Genomic DNA, 25,898 nt, shown 5'->3' with positions numbered 1-25,898 from the left:
CGTAACGATATCATCGAGGAGCTTTCTGGAAGACCGATGACTTTGGCAGGCTTTGACCGAACAGCTGTTTGGGCTGACGGACCGGCACCAGGGGAAGTTTTACAAGGACCTTTCACACACACACACACACACACACACACACTCCTCTGCAAGCAATTAGCCCGCGACGCTGGAGCGCAGCGCCCAGAACGATCCGGAATCATTAAAAGAACTCGTTACCCATGAGGCCGAGCGCTGCCCTGGGAAACGAGGGGGCCGAAGGAACTGGACTGTTAACATTTAATTACTCCTCGCGGGTTCCGATCCCCCTCTCTCTCTCTCTCTCTCCCTCTCTCTCCATCTCTCTCTCTCTCTCCGCCGGGCCAGCCGGCCAGGAACGGGCTTCTCCCGAAACGGCGGGGGCTAGCGCTCCCACCCCGACTGATCCTGCTGACCAAACAGAACTCCGCGCTCTCTCCAGCACAGGCCAGCGCATTGTGCACAGGATAAACAAAAGGCTGCCCATTACAAAGCTGCAACTGTGGTTAGTGGGCCTGGTTTTGGATGTGGGGGGGAGGAGGGGGGGTTGTTGGGGGTTGTTAGGGGTTGGGGGTGCGGGGGATCTGTGCCCATGCCAGCTCTCCAAGGGTCCCGGACCAGAAGGGTGCACTGGTAGCGCTTTCGGAGCTGTGTGAACGGGACGGGCCAGCCTGTTTAACATGTGAGGGTCGTCTCTCCCTCTCCACAAAAACCTACAGCCCCGCCGTCCTCCTCCTCGCGGGACATCTGTCTCATTCAGCCGGGGCGGGACCTCGAGCACAAACACAGGTTCCATCGGCACGGACCTCGGCGAGCACGTCTAACGGATAGCGCACCTTTTACACACCAAGCGCACCTTTTCTGCGCTTAAATTAAAGTGGATAAAGTAAACGAAGAGCGGACTGGCTGCTTTCAGACCCAACCGCCAATCTGGCAACTCCGCCCTTCAGACAGAGCTGCCTGGTGTCTCCTGGGTCCTAAAGAGGGTAGGTAAATACTCCTACTCAGCACTCAGCCAATACAGAACCAAATGTACCCTTTTTCACTCCAACCCTAAAAAAAAGCGCACCTCATTCAGCGGCTAGAGCAGGGCTGCCCTACCCAGTTCCTGGAGATCTACTGTCTGGTAGTTTTTCATTTGAACTCTAATTGGGCACATTTGAGTCTACTAATTAGCAGCTTAACACAATCTTGAGCTGTTGAATGAGGGTGTCCTTAGTGTTGGAGTGAACACCAACAGGATGGTAGATCTCCAGGAACAAGGTTGGGCAGCACTGCTCTAGCTGGTGAATGAGGTGTACTTTGTTAGGGTTGGAGTGGAAAACCTACAGGATGGTAGATCTCTAGGAACAGGGTTGGGCAGCCCTAGTCAATACCTTAGAGAAGATAAAACTCACGCAGGTAGTCGGGTGGGAAAATACTTTGCCCTGTTGGGCAACATCAACAAAACACAGCTTCCATGAACGACCGACACGATGGCAAGGGTCAGGGGGTATCGGCTGTGCCAGCCAGGGAGGGGTGCCCAGACCCTGGTAACACGAGACCCAGCGCCAGGAGAGCTGTGTGCCGGCAGTACAGCGATCCGGCACACTTGCGTCAACACATGTCCGAGGCTACCCACCGCGCAGGTTGCGGATTACACACCTGGGGCCGGGTGAGCCGCGGCATCCAGCAAAAATTTCCGATCAAGAGTCTTCCACCGGAACAGGGTAACATGTATTCCGTTCTTCCAAGCTGAAAATTCCCAAAGGAAAATCAAAGGACCTCTCTCTCTCACTCACACATGAAGTCACAACCTATGAATTTCCTATTCTCAGTGATGTTCTCTCTACACATCCCCCATCACTAGAGGAAACATAAACTTCAGACTCTATACACAATGCACAGTCCCCAATTTGAGAACTCTACAACCTGACAGTGAATGTTATGTATGTAGCAGATTCCACATACGAGATATGACTTGTGTTGAACAAAGTGGCACGTGATGTACTGTGGCATCGTAAGTGCGTGCAAATGCGTATGGTAATGTGTGTTTAATCGAGAGTGTGTGTATGAGTGTGTGTGCGTGTGTGTATATATATATACGTGTGAGTGTATATGCGTGTGTGAGTGTGTGCGTGTATGTGTGTGTATGAGTGTGTGTACGTGTGTGTACATGTGTGTGCATGTGTGTGTGTGTATATGTGTGTGTGTGTATGTGCGTGTGTGTGTACATGTGTGTGTGCGCGTGTGTGTGTGTGTACAGTGTAACACAGGCGCGCTCTCAGGCTCACCGGAGCAGAGGACCCCCTTGTGGCGGGCGCAGGAGAAGTCGTCGCACTCGCAGAAGGTGCCGTAGATCTTGCCAAACTCGGACTCGTAGCAGAGGCACTGGTTGCAGCGGCACTCGCCCCGCCCGCCGCACACCTGCTTGCCCTCGGCCTCGCGGCAGGCCCCCAGCTGCACGCTGCCCGCCTCGCCCTCCTGGCACTCGCAGCGCGTGCCCAGGTAGCCCGGCTCGCAGCCGCAGGTGCCGCAGCTGTGCGTGCCCGCCCCGCTGCAGCGCGTGCTGTTGGGCTGCGTCAGCTGCGTGCAGCCGCAGTCGCAGCGGTACGCCACCTGCACCTCCAGCCGGTCCTTGAAGCCCACGGGCCGTATGGTGAAGCTCTGCCGCTCGTCCGGGGCGGGGCAGCCCCGCGCCTCCACGCTCACGTTGAAGGACACCTGCCGGGCGGACAAGAGGGGACGGCCGTTAGCGTTTAGCTACGGGGGGGGGGGGGTTAATTCAAATATTAACGCTGGAGTCAACGCAGCGTACGGGTGGATCTGAAATGCATTTTTATCCTGTCCAGTGAGACTACCTTCAGCTAGTTCTAGGCTAGGGGATTTCAGAAGGCCAGATAAAGCTATAAGATAAATAACCCCAGAGGAAGGGAAGCCAGAAATAACCGAGGGCAAGCACCTGAGAGGGGTGGTGGGGGGGGGGGGCAATTATGGCAGTTCTTCTGGAGGTGTGAGGTGTATGTGTGAGGTGTCTGTGTGTGTGTGTGTGTGTCTGTGCGTGCGTGCATGCAGAGTGACTGTTACCAGGGGATTAGAGACAAAAATTATGGTAGGGTGGGGTTAGATGACTCAAACAAGAAATGCCACTCTGACACACGTTGTACCCTCCTACACATCACGTGGAAGTTTACTTTGTTACACTGTCCAAGGTCGATTACTGACAGAGAAGCACAGAAAATGTTTCTGAAAAAAACAAAACAAAACAAAGAGCCCCAACAGAACCATGTTTCCACAGTATTCATCATGAGAAGATCATTTGTGCGATGACCTTAAAAAGATGTCCTTGGCGTGTTGCTGGTAAGCGACACAAACACCTTTTGTCCCGACTCTCACCCGGTTCTCTGGGTGCACTTGCCAGGTGCATTCTGGGATAATCTGGGATCGACACGCTGTGGTTCCCTTTCATTTATCTGCTTTGTGATCACATCTCATTTAATTTTCAGGTCTTTAACAAGTTGTGTTTAATATAGTAAACCCTACATCCGTACATTACACGTGTGATACTTGGTCTTTATCTTGATCTACTGATAAGCTAGCCGTTAATTTCAATGTGACTGACTGAGCTGCATATTTTCACTAAGGTCAATCCACTGGATTAGTCTGCCTATCAATGAACCAGCCAATTTTATTGATAAGTGTCCTTGATAATAAGAATTTATTAAATAAAGTAAAACAACATATTTTGCCTGCAGGATAAGTATCATGTAATACCACTAGTGTTCAGCATTTAGTTTTGAACAGTAAATAAGGGCACTGACTGTTGACACTGCTCGACTCAGGAAACTGACTCACGGTCCTGACATCAGCATTAAGCATTTGGAGCCCGAAGTCCCTGGGTCCATTTTAAACATTCGTCAGCGTGGCTACAAACGGCCAATCCTCGGATTGCTTAGTTGTCAGTACTGAAACAGGAAACACCTCACTTGTCACCCCAGGTGCAAGTCCAGCACTAAATACAAGGTACATATTCATCCAAACTAGGCAGTTACTAATGGACCGAAATGTATGAACAAGGTGTCTGTACAAACAAACTTCACTCACGCTCACATGATTTGAGTGCATGTAGGGAAAGGGAATGCATTTCCTTCCTTACTTTTGTAAACCCAGACCAAAATAAACTCTGAATCATAGTCTAAGACCGCATTTTCCCACTCGTCAGATAGCCCAGCTGCAGCGAACCATTAAACACAGTAAAGACTGAGCAAAAACAAGACCAATATCATAATGTACATGCATTCAGAAAACTAAAATAAGCAAACTTGTAAACAGCAGCCCGAAGAAAACTACTACTGGGAGTGGTGGAAGAGAGTTTGGAGGTTGCACTGCGTTAAAAGTTTCAGAAACTGAATAAAACGACTTGACTTAATCTCATTTTATCCCTATACTTAACAGGACATAATTAATGGAGAAGTTAGGGGACTGCCACCCTTTTGGACCGCTCAGGGAAAGTAAGCGAACCAATCAAAAGCATTCTTGATTTCCCCATCGAAGGAAATGAGCCAATGAAAGGCATTCTTGATTTCCCCATTGAAGGAAATAAGCCAATGAAAGGCATTCTTGATTTTCCCATTGCAGGAAGTGAACCAGTCAAAATTCTTGATTTTCCTGTTGATCCACCCCGCCCTTCCGCTATCTTCTTGCACCTTGTGTTCCTCACAGATCGACGGCAGTGAAATCTGACACGTGTCATTTAACGCAGCGAACGCTGAGCTGTGCTCTTTCCAGTGGTTTCCCCGACATCTTAACCGCTCATTTGTGGCTAAACCAAAAAAAAAAAAAAAAAAAAAAAAGAGATCCAGTTCTAAATTTGTCTTCATAAATTTACAGAACGTGCCCATTATCATATCAGTTTCATAACCAAACATTCCATGGTATTATAACATTGTTTAAAAAAAAAAAGGGAATGACATCAGCCAGGCTTTGGAGTGAAGAGTAACTTCATTTGCACTAAACAGGCTGACTGTGCTGCTGGAGTGGCAGCAGGTGTGTGGCAGAGGAAATCGAACAGATAAGATTACAGACGCAGTTACGCGAGCACGGCTCAGGGCGGATTTAGCTTTTAATTTCTGCGCTCTCGCTTCTAAAGGGTGTCCTGCTCACGCACAAAGAGCCGATTCTCCAGCCAGAAAAACCCTCGAACCCTGAACAAAGTGTCCTTCTCAGCCGCGCGCAGGAGGAACAGTCCCGGCCTTCATCCGACGCACTGATTACAGTCGGGGGGCTGCTCTCACTGTGTCACACACGCGGGGGGACTCGCAGCTATGGCAAACATGCTAATAGCACTCCGCACCAAGAGGGCAACAGACACATTCCAACAGAGCGAGAAGCCCTCGAAAGGGTTTACAGAAGAACGTGTTCCTGTAAACTGCCTGCCAACAGCGAGGGTCAGGGGTGATAAAAACCCAGGTTCAGAAAGTTAAAAGTCCACCACAGCACTTTGGTCCAGTCACCCGGATTTGCTTAATTAGCTCAATTCTTCAGCCAGGCAGGTAGAACTAATCAGTGAAATCAACATGGCTGAAGAAACACGAGGCAGGACTTCTTACTCTTCTGACCCCTGGACTTCCTGCCTTGGAGACTGACATCACTTCCTGTGGTTCTCGGGTGGCGTAAGCAGCCGGGCCTCAGGTTCCTCCCGCAGCGCCGAGCCCAGTGTTCCGGAATAGAACCCTGACTGGGCCAGTGCCGACTGCGGCCGGAGCCCTAAGGGAGCGGCGCGGAAACGGCCGCAGCGTCGCCGGAGGGGAGGGGCTTATTTGGTGGGATATTGTCCCAGCGCACAACAGCGACCCCCCTGGCCAGCCAGGCAAACTGCAGTATGCATGGAGCAGAGCTGCGAGGGGTGCAGACAGGTCTGACGGAATGATTAAGCCTCTCATCTGGGGGTACTGCAGAAGTGGGAGTACGCATGCACGTGGGAATGCGCGCATGCATGCATGCATTTCTGAAGGATCTGCCATGCTAACCGAACACACAGCAGCAGCACAGGAACAGGCATATTGTGAGCAGCTGTTCTAAACTGGGGGAAAAGAGGAAAAAACAAAAACAAATGAGGACAAAACAGTTGCTCATAAACAAATATACAAATGAGACGCAGCTTTCTCCAGGAGACCACGCTTCCAGGCGACTAGCATTCCTATGTGTGACGACTCTGACAGACCCCTACACTGAGACAGGGACTGCAAAGCCCAGCACTCCAACACAACTGGTCTACTGCAAAGCCCAGCATTCCAACACAACTGGTCTACTGCAAAGCCGCGCACTCCAACACAACTGGTCTACTGCAAAGCCCAGCATTCCAACACAACTGGTCTACTGCAAAGCCCAGCATTCCAACACAACTGGTCTACTGCAAAGCCGCGTACTCCAACACAACTGGTCTACTGCAAAGCCCAGCATTCCAACACAACCGGTCTACTGCAAAGCCCAGCATTCCAACACAACTGGTCTACTGCAAAGCCCAGCATTCCAACACAACTGGTCTACTGCAAAGCCCAGCATTCCAACACAACTGGTCTACTGCAAAGCCGCGCACTCCAACACAACTGGTCTACTGCAAAGCCCAGCATTCCAACACAACTGGTCTACTGCAAAGCCCAGCATTCCAACACAACTGGTCTACTGCAAAGCCCAGCACTCCAACACAACTGGTCTACTGCAAAGCCCAGCATTCCAACACAACTGGTCTACTGCAAAGCCCAGCATTCCAACACAACTGGTCTACTGCAAAGCCCAGCACTCCAACACAACTGGTCTACTGCAAAGCCCAGCATTCCAACACAACTGGTCTACTGCAAAGCCCAGCACTTCAACACAACCGGTCTACTGCAAAGCCCAGCATTCCAACACAACTGGTCTACTGCAAAGCCCAGCATTCCAACACAACTGGTCTACTGCAAAGCCCAGCACTCCAACACAACTGGTCTACTGCAAAGCCCAGCATTCCAACACAACTGGTCTACTGCAAAGCCCAGCATTCCAACACAACTGCTCTACTAGCAGACAGGAAAGAACAATGCCTCGGCTGCTCGGAAAGGCATCTTTTCTCCTCCTGAGAAAGTTGAGCTCTGTAAACAGTCGGGACGGGAGAAGCTGAGAAGCCCCACTGTGAACTACTCTCCTCGTCCTGAGAAAAGGGTCCATCTCACAAACTTCAAAAGGCCAACGGGAGGCGACCAAAAACACTCGTGCCTGAAGGTCCTGTTTAATCCTCGTCTGAGGTCTCCTGGGCCAGCGTGATGTGCATCCGGTCATTACCCTCGACCCGAGATTCATGGATTATCGACCCGAACTGAGCTCGCTATAAGCTCTCGAAAGCACATAAACCTCATAAAGTCTTCTGCTAATCAAATAATTCCCCGCTTCTAAATATTTAAAACAGCGTTAATCAGCCTTGTTCCTGGAGATCTACCATCTTGTATGTTTTCGTTCCAACCCTAATTTTGGCACGTCTGACTCTACTAATTAGCAGCTGAAAGAGATCTCTAGCTGTTGAATGAGGGGAGCTTTGTTAGGGTTGGAGTGAAAACCCCCAGGACCGTCGATCTCCAGGAACAGGGATGGTTACCAGCGCTTTAAAAACAAAACATCCTTGCATGTCTCCATCATTCATGAGAGGAAACTTTCCCCTGCTCGATTGCATCTTCAACAAACAAACTTAGCATTCCAGGGAACGAACTGCGGCACAGTCTGTCCAAAACTCTCCTCCGATTCCAAACCCACGCCCATGACATCACTGTCCTGCTCCCAGAGTCCACACCCACCCAGCAGGCAACTGCCGAAAATGGGGTGTGTGGGACATGGAGGGTGTGTGACTCTAAAGAAGAAGACAAAATTAAGAAAGCAGCACAACCGGATCCTCTCCCCAGACACAGACTTAGGGTCATAAGACCTGGGCTCGGGTCCGGAGGGGAGCGGCAGTCTCTCTCCACCCGAGGCCAGGGGAGCATCCTGGTCTTAATAAGGTAATAACGACCACAATTAGATTTACTGGACATGTGAGGCACGATGTCCACAGTATTAAACACTATTAAAGACTGTTGGAACGAGGGCACTACGAACTGCAGTTTTCGGCGGGAAAAGGAGAGAGAAAAAAAAAAGTTGGTACTAATGCTGTCAGGAGAAAGCAGATGTGTGTTATATTTCAAATGCAACTGTACAAACCTGAGGGATATGGGTTTAAATCCTTGGTGGCTTAAAGCTGTATCGTACCTAATAAGCAAGGTGCTTTGCAGTACCTCAATTAAATCCCACCTTACAACATGTAAGGGATGGACAACAATAGCTACAAACAGAAAGAGACAGACAGGTGCAGTGGAGAATCTGGAAGTGCATATTTGGCCCTGCTTTGGCAATAATCTACCAATATAAGAAAGGACCGGCATTCCGAGACCTAGGGGAACTTTGCGCTAGACCTGTCCAGTGAGCAGCACGAAGCCGGGGGAGGGAGGGGGAGGTTGGTGTGGCGGATGCGATGGGGGCTGCAATTTCTTCGAGCGAACAAACAGGAAACAGTTTGTTTGACCTGCAGTAATTATCACGGGCGCTGGTCACTGGCCATTCACGCACGCCACCCATAAAGACCCACTCCTTCTTGCGCAGTCATCGTTTCGTTCTGTCCTCTTCCACAGCATTAACACTCGAACCGCCGCGTAGCTAAACATGCCACCGGTGCGGATAAACGATTATCCCAAAGTTCTTTTTTCCTTTGTCTCTCGGAATTTGGAATGCCCAGTCACAATGCGCTCATGGGCCCGCTGTCCGATCCACGCGACGTCCTCCATTTTGAGAGAGGGCACACAAGCATGCATCCAATGACAGCCAGGGAGTCATAGTCCCCCGGGTCCGCTCCAGTACAACGTTAATTGTTTGGGCTCCGATGAAAACACTGCGTGTGTCCAAACGTGTGTGTGTCTGTCTGCAGCCTGTTTGCAATAAAATCTGAAAATTTGTGTGCACCAGATGGATTTCTTTCTCCCAGTTTACCGTCCAGTTTCTGAGAAGCACATGATCAGCGTGAGATGTATATGAGACGTGCGATGATCTTCGCCTACACGAGCATAAAAACGGTCTTGCTACCTCATTCATGAATGCATGTAAATTTCTGGCTGCCTTTCCTCATGCTGCACAAAATGTTCTCACGTAGGACACAGATGAGGCTCAGATGTACGTATGTACACCCGTAAGATTGCAGTACTGCCATAAGACATTTGCAAGGGGTCTCGGCCTAAAATTAGGACCTGGTTGTTATTTACATCAGCGTAACCGTAGGCGCTTTCAAACCCCTCTCGCCTCCCAGAAACCCCCCCCCCACTTTTGTGAGAGGGTCGTTGAGATTCCGGGTGTACAGCTCTCACGTCCCCACAAGCAAGCGAGTGACACCCCAACTACCCTGCATCCACACTGAAAGGGAAGATTGACACTTGGGCACTATGGGACAACACCCCCCCCCTTACCCCCTTCCCTTTTCAAACCCCTTCCCCAGAAGAAGAAGAATAAACCGCAGCAGGCCCAAATACACAAGTTTGGGACGGATCCCTTTTAGCTATTCACGGATATTCAGGCTCCCAGAATGCCCCCGTCTCGATGCCCAATTAGACAGGCCCTGGAATTCGTGTGGGAGACACCGGGGGCTTCGGAGAAGAATTCCAGAAGGTCGAGGCGCTGCGTGGTGGCTTGTACAAAGCAGCCCCCTCCCCCCCCCCTTTGAATAGACACTTGAATAGATTACGCACAAATCCGCATTGAGACCACGGCGAAAAAAAGGGAGCCCAGAACGAGGCCTGCGGAGGACATTCGGCTGCGAGATCGTTCTGAATGCGCACCGGCCGCTCGTCACCTGACCGCGGAAACAAAGGGGACGCCCGACCCAATAGCGCGGGACCCGTACGCGGCCACAAAGGCCATTGTGTGCCATACGGCGCACGACAAACAACCGACACAAATAACTGCCCTTCTGGAGGCCAACCGACACAAATAACTGCCCCTTCTGGAGGCTCGGTCGGGACCGGATCCAGTATTGGTCGCGAAAAGGGATTTAAGCCAGAGTTGCCCACTCCGAGCTGCGGATGGCCATTGGCCAGGAGGAGGAGGGGGGGGGGGGGGGTGTCCTCTTCCACCAGAATACTGAAGCGCTTCATTCAACCGACTACCTTCTCAATTTGAGGCCCCTTTTTCCCTCCAATTTCAGAGGGCGCAGGAGGAACCGTTGGACTCGGGCCGCTGTGAGCCTGGGAGGATCCCACGCCCCGGCCTCAGACAGCGAAGTCACCCGAGGTCACGACCCATACGCCGCCGTGCGTTTCATAACTCACGTGTCCTCGTGAACTCGCTCTACGCAGCACCGCGGAACAGCCGCCGATAAGACGGCGCTTCGATTTAGCGAAACTCCAACGTCTCTCCCAAAACCGCGGCGTCCCTCTCCAGCTCCCAGCCCCTGGAGACAGCCCACCTCTCCGTGACCGCACGCTTTCAGCATCAATAAAAAAACATAACGACCTTCCCAGGCCTGGAATACAGCGCGAGTCCAAACGCACAGCTGGCGAGACGAGCCGGTCCAGAAACGCGCTCCGCGCCGTTAGCACGTTAGCCAGAGCGCAGGTCAGGACACGCCTCGCTCCGTGCCGTTAGCACGTTAGCCAGAGCGCAGGTCAGGACACGCCTCGGGAGTGAACCGGTCATTCGCCATGTGTATTTGAGCCATATTGCTTTACGATGACCGGTCCTTGGTTCTGCAGAAACAGGATGTTATGCAACTTCTCCCAAAAATATGAACCCTGTGTTTGCACGCCACGGAGTTACTTTGGCCACATGCACGGTGTTCTAATGAAACCCAGCGTGATGTTTTGCTTAGCCGTCTCTCAGTTGTGTTCCTGCTCCCTACAGTTAAGGCTCATTACGAGACCAAGAGGGTGAGCCTGTTTATTAGCTGGTTTGCATTTGCTTCAACTTGTGTAATCAGAAATCCCGATGCCTTCTCTCCTCTTACTCCTCTTTTGAGAAGCCTCAGCAGAAAGGCTGGGCCAAATCATGCAACGTCAACACAGAGAATCACAGCGGTAAATGTTATTTTCCAGCATACATTAATAACATTTAAAATAACAGTGCCTGTGATACTGTACACACTGGCTCAAGGCTTGTCCAAATTCCTGTTTGCAATCTGACATACTTCAACAAGGAATGATGCCTTTCCACACTGACTCCATTCCGGAGTCACTTTTCCGGATTTTCAATCTCGCCATTTTATAAACCGTAAAAAAGCTACTGCTCGCTAAAACCGTTCATGGTGAATAAAATAAGAGTCAGGAAAAACAGTCTGAAGTCACTCTCATGGCTGAGTAGAGTATAGCAGGGCAGCACTGGAGCACAGATCACAAGTTTCTGCGTTCCCCGGGTCACCAGAACCTCGGGGGTCGAGGCGCGACCCAAAAAAACCGCTTGGGCTTACCGTGTCTCCGATCTTGAGGTCGGCGCACTTCCGGAGGCCGGCCAGCGGGCGCCCGTCCTGGCAGGTCGCCGTGAACGACAGGCTGATGTCCTCGGGGTGGTCCCACACCGTCAGCTCCACTTTGGACCGGATGTTCTGCAGAACGGGCGAGCAGTGCACTCAGATAAACACACAGGAACAGTGCAGACCAAAGCTCGGGTCCGATATCGAACAGGTCCCATGCTCGAGCGGCAAGCTGCGGGCATTAAATGGTTTTCAATATATCTGTGTCTTAAACAGCCACACACAGAGTTCATTGGAAATTAGTTACCCTGAAACAGTCACTTGCTAAGAAGCCCCCCCCCCACAAAAAAAACTAAATAAATCAAAACAGCAGCAGATACTGACACCAGCAGCTGCATTATATCCAGTTTATGGTCACAGAAAACAACTTGGCTAAGGTTAAGGTTACAGCTATGGGTTCACTGGCTCTTTCATGTTCTTCTGCACAAACCTACAAAATGCTGAATGAGTGAATGCGTGAATGAATGGTGCAATAATGTGTGATTCTTCAAGCCACAGTCGGCCAGCCGAGTCCACGTGTTCACCTGACCGTGCTGAAGCAGGTTACTCCGGGTACAAAGTGCGACTTGGACAATCAAACCCACGCATAGGGAGTCGTCAGTGACCAGCGACTGGTTTCCGGAACTGGTGTTTATTCTTATTCTTGGCTCAATGAAAAAAAGGGGCTCGATAATGCTATTACTATGCATATTTTAGAGCAAATAAAATAATCTAGTTAGAAGAAAATCAAATAAAGTTCAGTGTCTGTGCCATTCGTCAGCTGACACACGGCACTAAGCCGAACTGCACTGCTGTCCTTAAATCCACCAACAGAAAAATGCAGGCTGTGACCACTGCCTGACCCGCCCAAAAAATATATAAATAAATAAATAAAAATAAAAATATAAAAATAAACAGGGGAGGAGACAAACACCAAACAGTCCAATTAAAAAAAAATTAAAGACGTAGGGAAAACTGGAGGTCATCCAGCTGTCTTTGGTTAGAAAAATAAAAAAACATGGAAACATTTTTTCCTTCACCATTTGGCTTAATCCTGTCACTCCCAAAGCCACGCCAACATGGTAGAATGAGGGGTGAAACTGGGTTAGGAATACTGACAGAAAAGCACCCAAAAGTACAGTGAAATTTGGAGAGCCACGTCATATCCAGTCATTGAGGCATAACACATATCACGCATAGAGAAAACGTACAGTAAAGGCTTGCACATCTCCTCCTGCCCCCTCGTTGTTTTACTGTTCGTATGACATTTTGTTTCCAAATATATAAACACTTTAAACTAGATTTTGTGTGGAAATAATGTCATAAACCTCCCTGCACTGGCCCTTGTGGCCCGTTGTGGGTTAAAAACTGTAACACCATAACACTGCCACCACGCAGCGCTGCCAGGAAAAATATTTTTCAGGCAAAGTAAAAACAAATGCACAAAGAGCCTAGGGCACTCGACAGTCACAGACATTCTTAAGAAGAATGCTGCAGGAAGTGCTCTCCCCCCGATTCGGAGCTGTTGGGGGTGTTGCCGATACCCCTTTTCCCCAGCTCGGGTGAGGGGCGGAGCCTCAATTTCGGACAATTTCCCGGTCACCTCAAGGACCCCGTTAGCCTGAGCCCACAGGAGAAGGGGGGGGGGGGGGGGGTGCGAGTCTCAGAGACTTTGGGGGAGAGGAAATCCTCCACACCCATCTCTCCCCTCTGGTCCAAGGTGGAACGCCAGACAGAACATTCCATCACTCTACAAAAGTAGCTCTGGAAAGACCCGATTCCCACAAGCACCTGTTTTTGTTCCCTCTGGTTCCACAGAGTCACAATACTGTTCTGCAGGGTCAGTGTTGTTTATCATCTTTTACACACGGGAACTGCAGAGATGTTGTTCTTGTAAGTATTACAGTGTTCACAGGCTGCTACCCTCACTAATGACCATGCATCCAACCTGAGTCTATTAAATGCAATGGAGCATCAGTTCAGTAAAGAAAAAAGACAGATGCACAGACACACAAGCACATAAACACACACATACATGCACACATGAGTTCACACACAGGCTCACACATGCTCTCACACAAACACGCTCATATTCTCTTGCTTACATAGACACACACACATGCTCACTCACTCACTCACTCACTCGCACACTCGCTCACACGCTCACACGCACACACGCGCGCACACACGCGCACACACGCGCACACACACGTGCCACCCAGCACACAACGCAGTCACACGCTTGATCGAATGGGACACGTCAGCACGCAGCAGAACAGCCCGTCTCTAATCTACAACCAAGGGACAGGAACACTCAGTCCCACCACAGCAGCGAAACTGGCCTCATCTCGAACCACACACAGATGCACTGACGCAGCACACTTACATTATAGGCATTGATAATCAGCTGGATGATGTTCTTGGAGTCCTGGTCTAAAATCTCCACCGTGGTACCAGGTATCAGAGCAGTGAAGTTCTAGAGGAGAGAGAGGAAAAGAAAATGGAGGAGTTTCTGGTGATTCACAGCTGCAGCCCCCAGCCCGTGAAACCGCTCTTCAGCAAACAGACCGGAGATCACTCCACATCGGCACATACCTTGTAAATAACATACAGCTTCTTGGTCACGGCGAAGATGAGATAGATGTTGTTCTCAGCCAGCTTCTCCCCCAGCAGGGCCAGAGAGGGATAGTCCTATTGGAGGATAGACCAGCCAATCATTCTACGGGACACAGAACATCCATCCATATTCCATGATTTAAATCTCTGGCCAATCAGTGACAATAATCGATCAGGTAGAAAGGAAATTTTAATGCATTCAGATCACCAACATTCCTGTTAATCCAGAAATAAATGACAGCAGGTTGAGACCAACGACAAGTTTAAAAAGACAATCTTTCTCCTCCTCTACTCTCCAGATCATCAGTTGCTGCAGGAACGGGGTCTCCTGCACAATCAGCTGGCAGAGAGACCCCAGGTCAGGGCCTCTGCGTGGCGGCACGTGTGCTCACGCGGCGTTTTTTAACGTTTCCCCGTTCCCATCTGTTCGACCTCGAGCCTTCGAGGCTGTCGCTAATTTGCTGTAGCCCGCTGGGCCCGCGGTGCCACAGACTCCCAAAATTTGCCGGTAACTCCAAACAGACCGTGAGGAACGTTGTTTTTCCAGGCTTTCCAGTTCAGATGTCTCATCGAATACAAAAATAGCGTGTGGTTCTGGGAAGAGTGCTTCATTTTCCACATCTTGAGAACCCTCCAACAAAGAAACGATGCATTCTGCTGTGTGCCTGTCCGCCATACTCCCATCGAGCAATTCACTGAGCCGCAAGGCTTCATTTGGGGCCTACCCACAACACAATGCACAGTTTGGAATAATGCCGGTTCCTTTAAGCCTTCAGCCCATTTTGCCATCACAGGACATATGGGCAGCATTGTCCAATCACCTGTCCTGCCAAAATGTTACATGCAGATTTCTCAAGTCTCATTGGGCAATCCTAAGCCAATCACTGATGTGAGAATATAAAGAGAATATACAAGAGCATCAACAATGGGAGGTCCAGGGCCATTCAGGCACACTTCCACATGGGTAATTAAACAAACAAAAAAAAAACAGAAGTGATGAGTTATTCCCTTCAACTCCTTGTTATGAGCGCATTTTTTGTAGCGGGAGAAAAGAGAGAACTTGATACCCAAGTGGGTTCAGCCGTTAAGCGCGTCGTTCAAACGCAACGCAACGCGGAACATTCCGGATTTGAGCTGGCCCCGGGAGCGCAGCTGACTCTGGAACGTCTTGAGAGGAGGGGATCGCTCGCCCCGCCAAAAAGCTGCTCGCAACGCGCTCCAATGAGGTCGTTCTCCAGATTTATGGGAGAAGTGACATCATAACACGTCCAAACTCTTCTGCACTTATTTATTGAACTTCCAAAGAAAGGGCGAGACAGAGAGAGAGAGAGAGAGAAAAAAAACACTGCTGTGAATACTGGCACCTACATGCAGATCTGTCTTGTAGTTCCGAAGGCAAAAAAAAGGCATTTCTATCATCGACTGTCAACGAAATGTAAACAAATGGCGCTACCAAGCTAGTAGTAAAGCTGAAGACACTGGCTTCCCACTCTATTTTAATGGGATGAAAACGGCTTCTTCGGATGTCAGAGAGCACAGGGCCCCACCCACTGAGGTTCAGGGATAAGTGGAATTACACTCAGCAGAACTACAGCCCAGGTGGGTTAGTGGACCTGCAGGTATGACGGCCTTTAGTCCCCCGATTCCCCTCAGAACACAGAGCCGAAAGTGCCACAAGCAATCTCCTCGGTGGAATCAATTAATCTGCCATTCACCACGACGACATCATCTTGCATTACATTACATTACAGGCATTTAGCAGACGCTCTTATACAACTTTTACATAGCATTTTACATTGTATCCATTTATACAGCTGGATATATACTGAAGCAATGCAGGTTAAGTACCTTGCTCAAGGGTACAACAGCAGTGTCCTTACCCGGGAATCGAACCTGCGACCTTTCGGTTACAAGCCCAGTTCCTTACCCACTGTGCTACACTCCTTGCAGAAATAACCGTCGGATTCGTTAACATGCTTCCCGGGGAACTGCCGAATTATGGGGAGTTATCCACTCCGGCTGCGTAACTCGGGCACGTTAACCGCCCCATTAAGGGAACTTCCCCCCGGGGTAATCGAATCACTAACCTCAGCTACCCCTGACGGAGAGCGCGAGACGGCGGGAAGGCTCCTCGGATTAGGCGGTAAGTGCATTTCCGCTGAAGGCCTATGGGAGCCCGGCTGGGAAGTAGCCATTCAGAAGCAAGGACAGCGTCACATGGGCGCTGGAAGCCCTCAAAGCTGCACCCAACTGCCAGAACCTCTCTCAAACGGCCTGCCCGCACGCGACGCACTGCGGAACAAAGCCCCTGAAAAGCAGTTTGCCCGACGCACGCAGTTCCCTCACCATCCTGGTGGAGGCGCTGTACTCGCTCTTCTCGTTGAGGTGGCACTGGCCGTCGTGCGGCTCCACCAGCCCGCCGAGCTTCCCGTCCAGCGCCAGGTGCGGGACGTCGTCCGTGGCGAACACCAGCAGGTGGAAGGCCTCCTTCCTCCAGCCGATCCTTTCCTGCGGGGAGGGTCAAACAGGAAGTGAGGCTTCCGCTCCGCCCGCCCGCCCGCCGGCTTCCTGTCTGAATTCAGGCGACCTTTCACCCTCAAACGGCCATTAGTGACACACATTAGTGTCAATAGCGAAGGGGGGGGCGGGGGCGGGGGGGTGAATCCCACTGAACTTCCAAAAAAGAAATGATAATACACCTTTTGGCAGACGCACACGTACAGCAGGCACGTGTGTGTCTGCCAAAAGAAAACAGCTCCACAGAAATTAGTTCCGCAAAAATTGGCAGCCATTATTTAATACTTTACAATACTTTACACACCTTCCTGCAGATGAAAACATGATTCATACAACAGGATTATCGTGCCATTTTTGATTACTTCATTATGTGCTATGAATTATTTTATCAAAAAGAAAAATGGTCTACAGTAGATAGACCATGCGCAAAAGGATCACATTATTGCCAACAAAGCCTCATTACAAATATTCCTTCGTTGGATTTTGTACGCAAATTTGCCACTATATACATACACATTAAGCATTTCTATATTATGTCAAGATATGCTCCACTTCTAGACTCTCTAGCGTGTGTGTAACCGTGAGGAAAACACAGACAAACAAAGCTCTACGCTGGGGAAAAGTCTGCAAAAATATTTCTTTAGCCGGTCTGCACCCTGGCCATTATCCCTCGGAAGCAGACACATAATGCCTGTAAACACCGGCATACAGCAACCTGCAGAAATGTACCGACTGCTGACAGAACCCCAAACACACCCGGCCTTCACCAAACAGGAAGATGAAAGGCAGCGATCCCTTGTGTAGTGTACATTCACCGTCTACTGAAAACCAGAGCCGGGCTTGAAAACTGGGCCTGTTTATTTAGCAAACTTTCAGATCCAGTGAATCACCATGCCTGTTAAATCTATCAAAGAGTATTTTACTTGTATTTAGAACACTCGAGTAGTCAACATTACCCTTTCAAATAACACTTAAAATTAATCTGTATCTGGGAAAAAAAAGAGGATTTATAGCTTATTAATGTGCTCAACCGCACAACATCGGTAACTCCTCTCTTCTGTGAATAACAATTATCTCGCAAATTTCGTATGGTAAACGTGGAATATAAGCATGCCAGCCAGACAGCCCGCATATATTCAGAGACCAACATTTCCAAATTCCTTATAACACAGCAGTTCAGTTCAAGGTCGGGTGCAATGTTACCTGCCAACATGGGGGAGGGGTGGGGGGGGGGGGGGCTGAGGGGGGTGGGTTTCATTCTTTCATGAAAACTATTCACACAGACCAACCAGGTGCGAGGACTCGGCAGGTCTCAGTGGAGTTCTGTTTAACCAGCTGCGCAAGGCTACATTTCCACAGCTTTTTAATTAAGCATGTCATTTAGAGGGCTATTTTTTATGCACTGTGAGTGCGTGATTAAACTAGTGAGCAGTGTTTTCAATTCACCGTGAGTGTGCGATTGAACTCTCAGTAGTGAGCAGTATTTTTAACTCGCTGAGAGGGTGTAATTAAACTCACTGTAGTGAGCAGTGTTTTTAATTCACAGCAAGCATGTGATGAAACTCTCTCTAGTGTTCGGTGTTTTTAATTCACTGTGAGTGTGTGATTAAACTAGTGAGCAGCGTATTTCATTCACTGTGAGTGTGATTAAACTCACTGTAGTGAGCAGTGTTTTAATTCACGGTGAGCGTGTGATTAGGTGTTTAACCATGCAGTAGCGAGCGGTGATTTTAATTCACGGTGAGCGTGTGATTAGGTGATTAACCATGCCGTAGTGAGCGGTGTTTTTAATTCAGTGTGAGTGTGTGATTAGGTGTTTAGTGTGTATTACATTACATTACAGGCATTTAGCAGACGCTCTTATCCAGAGCGACGTACAACAAGTGCATTGGTTCACGATGTAGAGGTGCAAAAGAAACACTAGAGTGAAGTTTAGGATCGTAGTGCCAGAAGTGACCACATCGATCAGGACTCCAACCCTGTAGAGTAAGCTGTTCAGCAAACAAGAATCCTACCAAGTACAAACTAGCACTGGAATCACATTTGCCTAATCAGACAAAAACAATCCTGCCAAATACACTAACGTAATCATATTATCCTAACTAGGTACAGTGAGCTAAACTATAGGCTAGGGAGGGGTGGGGAGAGGTGCAGCCTGAAGAGATGAGTCTTCAGTCTGCGCTTGAAGGTGGTGAGATTCTCTGCTGTTCTGACCGCCACGGGGAGGTCATTCCACCAGCGAGGGGCCAGGACAGACAGCAGACGGGAGCGGGAAGTACAGACGCGAAGAGGGGGAGGTGCCAAGTGTGTAGTGAGCAGGGCGAGTGGACGGAGCCCAGCCCACCTTGCACACGGCCGCCTGCAGGATGGCGTCGAAGCCCCCCTCCGGGGCGTCCCTGTTGCGGGACACCATCTGCTTCTGCACCTCCTTATTGAACCGGTCCACCTTGTCCGTCAGAGAGAGGAGGTGGCGGAAACCGAAGGAGGGGACACAGTTCGGGAACAGCTTATACCTGCGGGGGGGGGGGGGGCGGAAGGGGGGAAAGGGAGAGAGACAGAGAGAGTTAGATTCTTAAGGGCCCTTAATTTGACTCTGTATCTGACCATCTGATCTAAAACTCAGAGAGCCCAGGAAAAAAAAAAGACTGCAAAAAGAAAACAAAAAAAATGGAGAAAAGTATTAAAATGATTATCTGTGTCGCCACAGTTTAGTATGTTGGATAATCAGGGAGAGAGGGGGGAAGGAAGGAAGGGAGGATGAGATAGAGCAAGAGAGGAAGAGAGACAGAGAGGGAAAGAGAGAGCAGATATGAAAGACATGAGACGGACGTGAGAGGAAATGAATAATAATTTTAGTGCTCCAGAGAGGTTGCCACACAGAGGGAAAAGCCAAAGATCCCAGATCTTCACCAAAGCCCAGATCCCGCAGATACAACCCAGATCCTAGAGGTCAAGAGGAAGTGGCGGGGACGTGGTCACTCAGGGTGAGGAAGGGAACACCAGGCCCCGTGACCTGCCCCTTTAACGTTTCATTGAAGTAGCACCGTGACAACGATGATGTCACACATGAGTGGAGGGCGTGACCTAGTTGGGCGCTGATGCGTAGGGGCGCTAGGTTTGTGAGCAGCCATCACCTCCAGGGCATGAACGCCGCGTGCCAGCTTTCCAGCCTTTTTAAAAAATCCCGTTCCTCTTTCAGCTGCCAATACTAAGCTGCGTTCGTCTCTTCTCTACAAGAGGCAGAACGGCTGGGTGTGTGGCAATACTGTAGAGTCCACACAGAAGGTTTTCATATTTGACCATTCCTTTGCCACCGACCATCAAACACTGGTTCACAGATTAACAATGCATGATGCACTATAAATAAAATGGGGGAAATATATATTGTGTGAGGACTCTTCAGTCCCATTTCTGGTTTTCGCTTTCTGTTAGCTTTCACGCGATGCACAGAGCATGGCAGAGAAACGGGAACTGGGAAACAAAATAATTTGTGCCAGATTGCTTTTAGGAAGCACAGATATAAACGGAGACGTATATCCTCTATCGATGAGGATCTGTCCCCTAGTCATGGAAGCCTTTAAATTCATGGCTTTTATTTTGGAGACATGCAGAAGAGTGTCCTTGCACAACCCTGTGCAACAACGAAACACTGAACCAGAACCGAAGACAGGTGAAATTTTAACCCTCGCCATTTATGGAGTGTTCCATCTTTGGGCTACAGTTTAACCTTTTGAAGAGTCGGTTTTTCAGAACGTTTTGTTTTTCAAAATTTCAAGTCAGTGTTCTAGAACTTCGTTGCTTTCAGTTTACCAGCAGCGATTGTGACATCAGCATTAGAATGTTCGGTTAAGAACATTGTAGTCAGACATTTGTGACCTCACACCTTCAAATCAAATGAATCCCTTTTTTTTTTTTTTTACAGAAAACTGGCACAAAGACAGTTTACAGAGTAGCAGAAAAAGGGGCAAGAAACCAGGCCTGAACCCCCAAATAGCAGGCACAGGAGGAGAGAGAATTTGAAGCAGGCTGCGGCTGTCTCACCCGTTGCAGGGGTTGTTCTGGTACTTGGGCGCGGTGTAGGAGAAGGGCGACATGTTCTTGTCCACGAAGGAGCCGAAGCCCAGGCGGAAGTTGCTGGTCAGCTTCTTCATCTCCTCCGCCAGCTTGGTGCCCAGGTTGCGGATGGTGTCCAGGTCGTCCTTCATGGACAGCGACAGGTCCATCAGGTAGTACAGGTCCACGGGGTAGTCCTCCACCTGCCGCACCTGCACCTCGAACCATGCCTGGTCACCTGTGTGGTGATGTCGGGGGGGGGGGGGGGGGGTTACAACAACTCAGCAAAGAAGCACTTTTGCAGGAAACATTATGGGTGGCAGCCACAGACAGAGGTAACGTTGTCTAACTGATCCTGTGCTTGGATGTGACATCTTCCCAAACAGCCTCAAACTTGAGTTAAGGTTACTCTTAAAAGTATGTCACATCTACAGACAAGATTTACTGGTTTATTGATAAGGTGTTGGCCTACTTCTTTTCTGTCTGCAGACCCTGTGGTTCTCAGCTTTCATTTGTGCCACTTAGCTTAGCTGTCTAAGGCAGCTTTGTGCTTGTGTGCATAATGTGGTTTCATGTTCACTTCAACGGGTAGTTGACAAGTTGTCAATTTAGTCTGCGTTTCTCGCGATTAATGTCTCACTTGCGACTGCACTCTCGCCCTCTGGGGAATTCCTGCACTCTTCAACCGTGACCTTTGCACTTGCGTTCGCTTTGTAAGCCATTCTGGACAAGAGCGTCCGCTAAATGCCAGCGATGTCCCATTGTGTAATGACACCGCCATTTTGGACAAATTAGTCTTGACCTGCCAAACCCTCCTGACGTAACAGGAATCCCAGTTACTAAGACTATGATGGCCTATAATTGCAGCACATTCTGCAGCCCCGAAATTTCCATTTTCCTTTGAAGTGAACGCCATCTCATCCTGGCACCATCACTGTCAACCAAACTGTACCACGTGTGTCAAATTGACATATTATTAATATTTCTGTCTGTCTGTTTCATTTCAGTTTTTCATTTCAACTTTTTTTTTTTTTTTTGCTGATGACAGTTTCTTTTCTGTTTGATATCCTCAAATATTTCAATACCGTTTCTTAATCATGACCGAAATGGCAGTTTCCCCTCACAAAGCGAACGGTCTGGGCTCGACGGGGGAAGCGAACGGTCTGGGCTCGACGGGGGAAGAGGACGTACCGGGCCGGAGACTCAGCGAGACCTTCTGGGGCGCTATCTGGATGACGTCGTACTGGGTCGGCCCGGACCCTTTAGAACTCAGCGGGACGTTCTCCAGGACGGAGGAGTTGCTCCTGGGGCTTTCGATGAACGGGGCCTCGCAGCCCCTCTTCTGCAGGTTCTGCTGCAGATCGCAGCGGGACGTCAGAGTCCGAGGACTCCCGAATTCCTGAGCAGGGGAAAAAAAAAAAAAAAAAGAACACAATGAACACCTGTGTAACCACTTCCTGTCCCCAAGCACAGCTTCAGAGGGAGGCCAGAGCAGACTGAGGAGGGTCTGCAGCTGCGTAGAATTTCAGTGTGTGTGTTAAACTTGGCTCAGTACACACACAAATTAAAAGAAGTTTTACTGTGGTTTCTCAGTCCATACTCTCTGTACTTATTTTGCATGCAATGTGACGGCCCCCCCTTGCATTATCATCTGCAGTATCACCTGGGTACAAAGTGTTCAGTAGCCTATAGCACGACAGTTTAAAGACCTTGGCCAATTGGTACCGTCAATGAACTCCCAGGAAACGTTCTATCCACTTTGCCTTAGGCTGACGACCCAGAAAATTAGCGAGAATGTGAGGCGTTAACTTGTTTTCGCTATGCACCGAGAGGCCACGAGAACGCAAGCACTCGGAAGATTTGCCGCTCGTCGAGGTTGGCACGTGTTTACCTCTTGCGCGCACCACGCGCAGCTCGGGTGGATAAGCAGACATTCCTCGCAGGAGGTCGCACTGCCGCTAGTACAAACGTTGAGACCTAGTAAAGGAAAATGACGTAAAAATGAATGTACCCATCTTCTCCAGCAGCTCAAAAGTTTTTAATGTATGCTGTTTGTTTACGGGAATTAGTTCACACCAGGCAGTGCAGTGATCATCATAAAAGCTAGATGGGATTGTTGTGGATGACATGATTAGACTGATATCCATACAACACTTTCGTGGATCTGTGTAGCGCCGGCTCACAGCTAGTACGAAAAAAAGCAATACGGGGAAATTATTACACGTTTGTTTAAAGATTTATTCTCACATTGTAAATCAGAATCCTTCGCTATCAATAAAATATTTTAAGTATCAATCTTTTTTTTTTTTTTAGTAAAGCCCACCTTCTTGTATCAATATTCAAAAATTAATCCATAATAAGATTATATCAAGCACCTGAATATAGGCGTTAATGTTTTTAAGGTATTAACGCTCGACGCCAAAGGACATCAATTGTAGCCCTAAATAGACGACGAATATGGGTTTACACAGCTGGAGCACGAGCACGAGCGCAGGCGCTAACACAACAATCACTTCGCGCAGAAAGACCACGCAGCCGGAGCAAATTCTTGAGGTGGTCGCCAAACGCGAATGAACACCGAAAAATACTGGAGAAGTTCAGCTGCGAGTAAACCCATGTCCGAAACTCTGTGAGCACTGTCCAAGGAACGTCGGAACCATACTAATAAGGAATGGACGTGTGTATTTTTACTAATTTTAACATGAATAGTTGGCAACTACAGCTAGGCTACTTAAGAAGCTAACATCTGATGAAGTACAGAATAAGTTAAACATGTTTGCACTTTAGAACTATGCAAACATAAGGCAATACAATTCTGAGAGTTTTACTAACAAAACACAAAACAAACTAAACAAAAAAAGTCGCGATTCCGGCATAAGCGCTATGGCCAAAAAACAAAAACAATTCTTACCTTTAACATTGCGAATTAATATTTCTAAAATAAGATAGCTAATCGCCGTGACGTATGTCCATTGCCTTCTGCTCAACATTATTTCCCGAAAATAAGCAATTATCTGAAATTTGCAGCTGGGAAGTTTCTGGCACAGATGTCAATCTGCTGCAGACCACTCATGAAATCCACATCGTGTCCGCTCAGTCGATCCAGAATAGTGCAACCCCCTCTTTGTCCGTTTCTGTTCCAGCAAAGTGGCGTGGAATCATTATGCAAACGGGGATTCAAAACAAAGATTACAAAACGGTGTGTCATCAAATAAATAATCCGGAGAACTAGCAGCCGGATGAACAGTCTCGGTCTGAAGTTATAGCCTACGGACCACTTCGCTTTGATTCTTGTGGTGCACGCGCGAGCCCACCAGTTTATGCTTTAAAACCGAAAACCCATCTTGTTTAATTTTCTCCAGTAGTTTACCGCAAAGCAGGCGTCCCGAATATCTGTCTGAAATCTGATTTCCAGGATTTGTTTTCCAAACTCCAATCTCCGTTTCTCTCCGCCGAAGTTACGTCCAGAAAGCGCACGGTCGGTCTCCAAAGTCTCCGCCCATATTGGGGGGGGGGGGGGGGGGTTATATCCGACAGCAACACTTAACCCTTTCGTTCACTGACTAGGGACTGAGATTTCCTCAATAATAAACCAAAGGAAAACCAAATAATGAAAATACTACTAATAATAGCAATAATAATAGGCTAATTCTCGACGGGAATAGGGATACACGTTAAGTTCCGAATGCCATTAATTCCATCTTGAGCTGAACTTATAACCATGACTTAGTTTTTAAATAAACACTATTTTCTTATAAGTGTTGCCGTAATTTTTATTCTGTACTATTATGCATGTTTCAAATAGCTTATTACATCTTTCTTGTCCACCGCAGAATAAAAGCGTGGTTCCAAATATAAAAAGAAGTAGATAAATACAAAACTTTGGCACAACTGCACCGGGCATTTTATACCCCCCTCAGAAGAATCCTGGTTCAGCCATTATGCACTGAAGATAACTTCAACCATTATTGGGGAATAAAAATGAAATAAACCTGACCCAGCTGACCACAAGGTGGTGAATCACCCTCTTTGGTCCTCGGACTATCCGTCAGTTGACCGGCTTTAATTGGGTTACCACCTGTTACGTACACGAAGGTCAGAACGCTCGCACAAAGGAGGTCATCACGTCAAAGTAAAATAAATGTGCATAGGCTATGTGATTTTTCCCAATTAATCTGCGCATTTATGTAATGCATATTCAAGACACGTTAACATTTTGTGCGCTAGGGGACAGATTAATCAGAATATTGCCCGAACATCTGTGGAATACCAAGCATAACGATGCAGTTTGATGGTAGCTACATGCACACGAATAAACTCACATTTTTCAACAGGGAGGCAGCAGTATTCTCGACACTTAGAAGGCTAGACTCCGCACTACCAAATGGAGGTTTATTATAGAATTGTATTGCGCCATCTAATGGCTCCAAGTTTACATTTAGTGTCGGGTAATTACAGAAAAGTAGGACAATACACTGCACGCGACCTTCCCACCCAAGATGCAAGTAGGATGCTAAGAGACACCTCCCTCTTTATTCTTCCACACTTTATGGCCCCGTGGGAAAGTTCAGTATTCTTTACCACATTACTAAAAAAATGTGAGAGGTGTGTTCTGCGTATTTCTTTTTTTTTTTTGGGGGGAGGGGGGGGGGGGCGGTATCCGGAATCCATCGAGAAACCCCGCGTATTAGATCGATAGATAATTACCGCCAGAAGGAAAATTCGTCACGTGGCATCACAACAACCAACACCAAAATAGGACGTCACAATGCAGCCGTTATTAGCCCCCTTTAACGGATATGCAGGCAGTCCTTTGAAGAGCTTTATAACGCACGGATGAGCAGCGCAGCGCTCCACTCAAACCCTCCCAAACGCTCAGGTGGTGAGAATTTGGGCGTGGCTGGGGGGGGGGGGGGGGGCTGCATATCAAGCTAATCCCTCAAAGAGATCAGAAGACATCTGAGTCCTTAAATCTTCAAGGTGCCCAAGGCAATGGTTTGAAGTGAGAATATAAAAAACCCATCTCCCTTGGTGGATTAGACTGTCCAGACAGGCACTGAAAGAGAGCAGGCTCCCCCCCCCCAAAACCCCCCAGCACAGAGGAGTCCAGAACAGAAAATACACTGCGTGAGACACACAATGGATACAAAACATGATGTGTAAA

General features: G+C 48.6%; 1 protein-coding gene across 1 annotated transcript in view; it reads right to left on the bottom strand.

Annotated features, from left to right (window-relative positions):
- itgb5 (integrin, beta 5) overlaps window positions 1-24,249 on the bottom strand; it is a 47,631-nt gene extending 23,382 nt beyond the window's left edge. The window contains exons 1-10 of the mRNA XM_064329653.1: window positions 23,646-24,249; window positions 22,626-22,711; window positions 21,926-22,133; window positions 20,723-20,972; window positions 19,026-19,194; window positions 16,511-16,672; window positions 14,144-14,239; window positions 13,935-14,024; window positions 11,507-11,641; window positions 2,292-2,721 (exon numbers count right to left, since the gene is read on the bottom strand). Coding sequence (XP_064185723.1) covers window positions 2,292-2,721; window positions 11,507-11,641; window positions 13,935-14,024; window positions 14,144-14,239; window positions 16,511-16,672; window positions 19,026-19,194; window positions 20,723-20,972; window positions 21,926-22,133; window positions 22,626-22,711; window positions 23,646-23,724 — 1,705 coding nt within the window. The 5' untranslated portion in view covers window positions 23,725-24,249. The remainder of the gene's footprint in view (window positions 1-2,291; window positions 2,722-11,506; window positions 11,642-13,934; window positions 14,025-14,143; window positions 14,240-16,510; window positions 16,673-19,025; window positions 19,195-20,722; window positions 20,973-21,925; window positions 22,134-22,625; window positions 22,712-23,645) is intronic.
- Between the last annotated feature and the right edge of the window lie 1,649 nt (window positions 24,250-25,898).

The sequence above is a fragment of the Anguilla rostrata genome, chromosome 3 (genome assembly GCF_018555375.3).
Source record: "Anguilla rostrata isolate EN2019 chromosome 3, ASM1855537v3, whole genome shotgun sequence".
In the NCBI taxonomy this organism is placed as follows: Eukaryota; Metazoa; Chordata; class Actinopteri; order Anguilliformes; family Anguillidae; genus Anguilla; species Anguilla rostrata.
The sequence above is the reverse complement of the archived record's forward strand: the minus strand, read 5'-3'. Positions and strand labels throughout refer to the sequence as shown.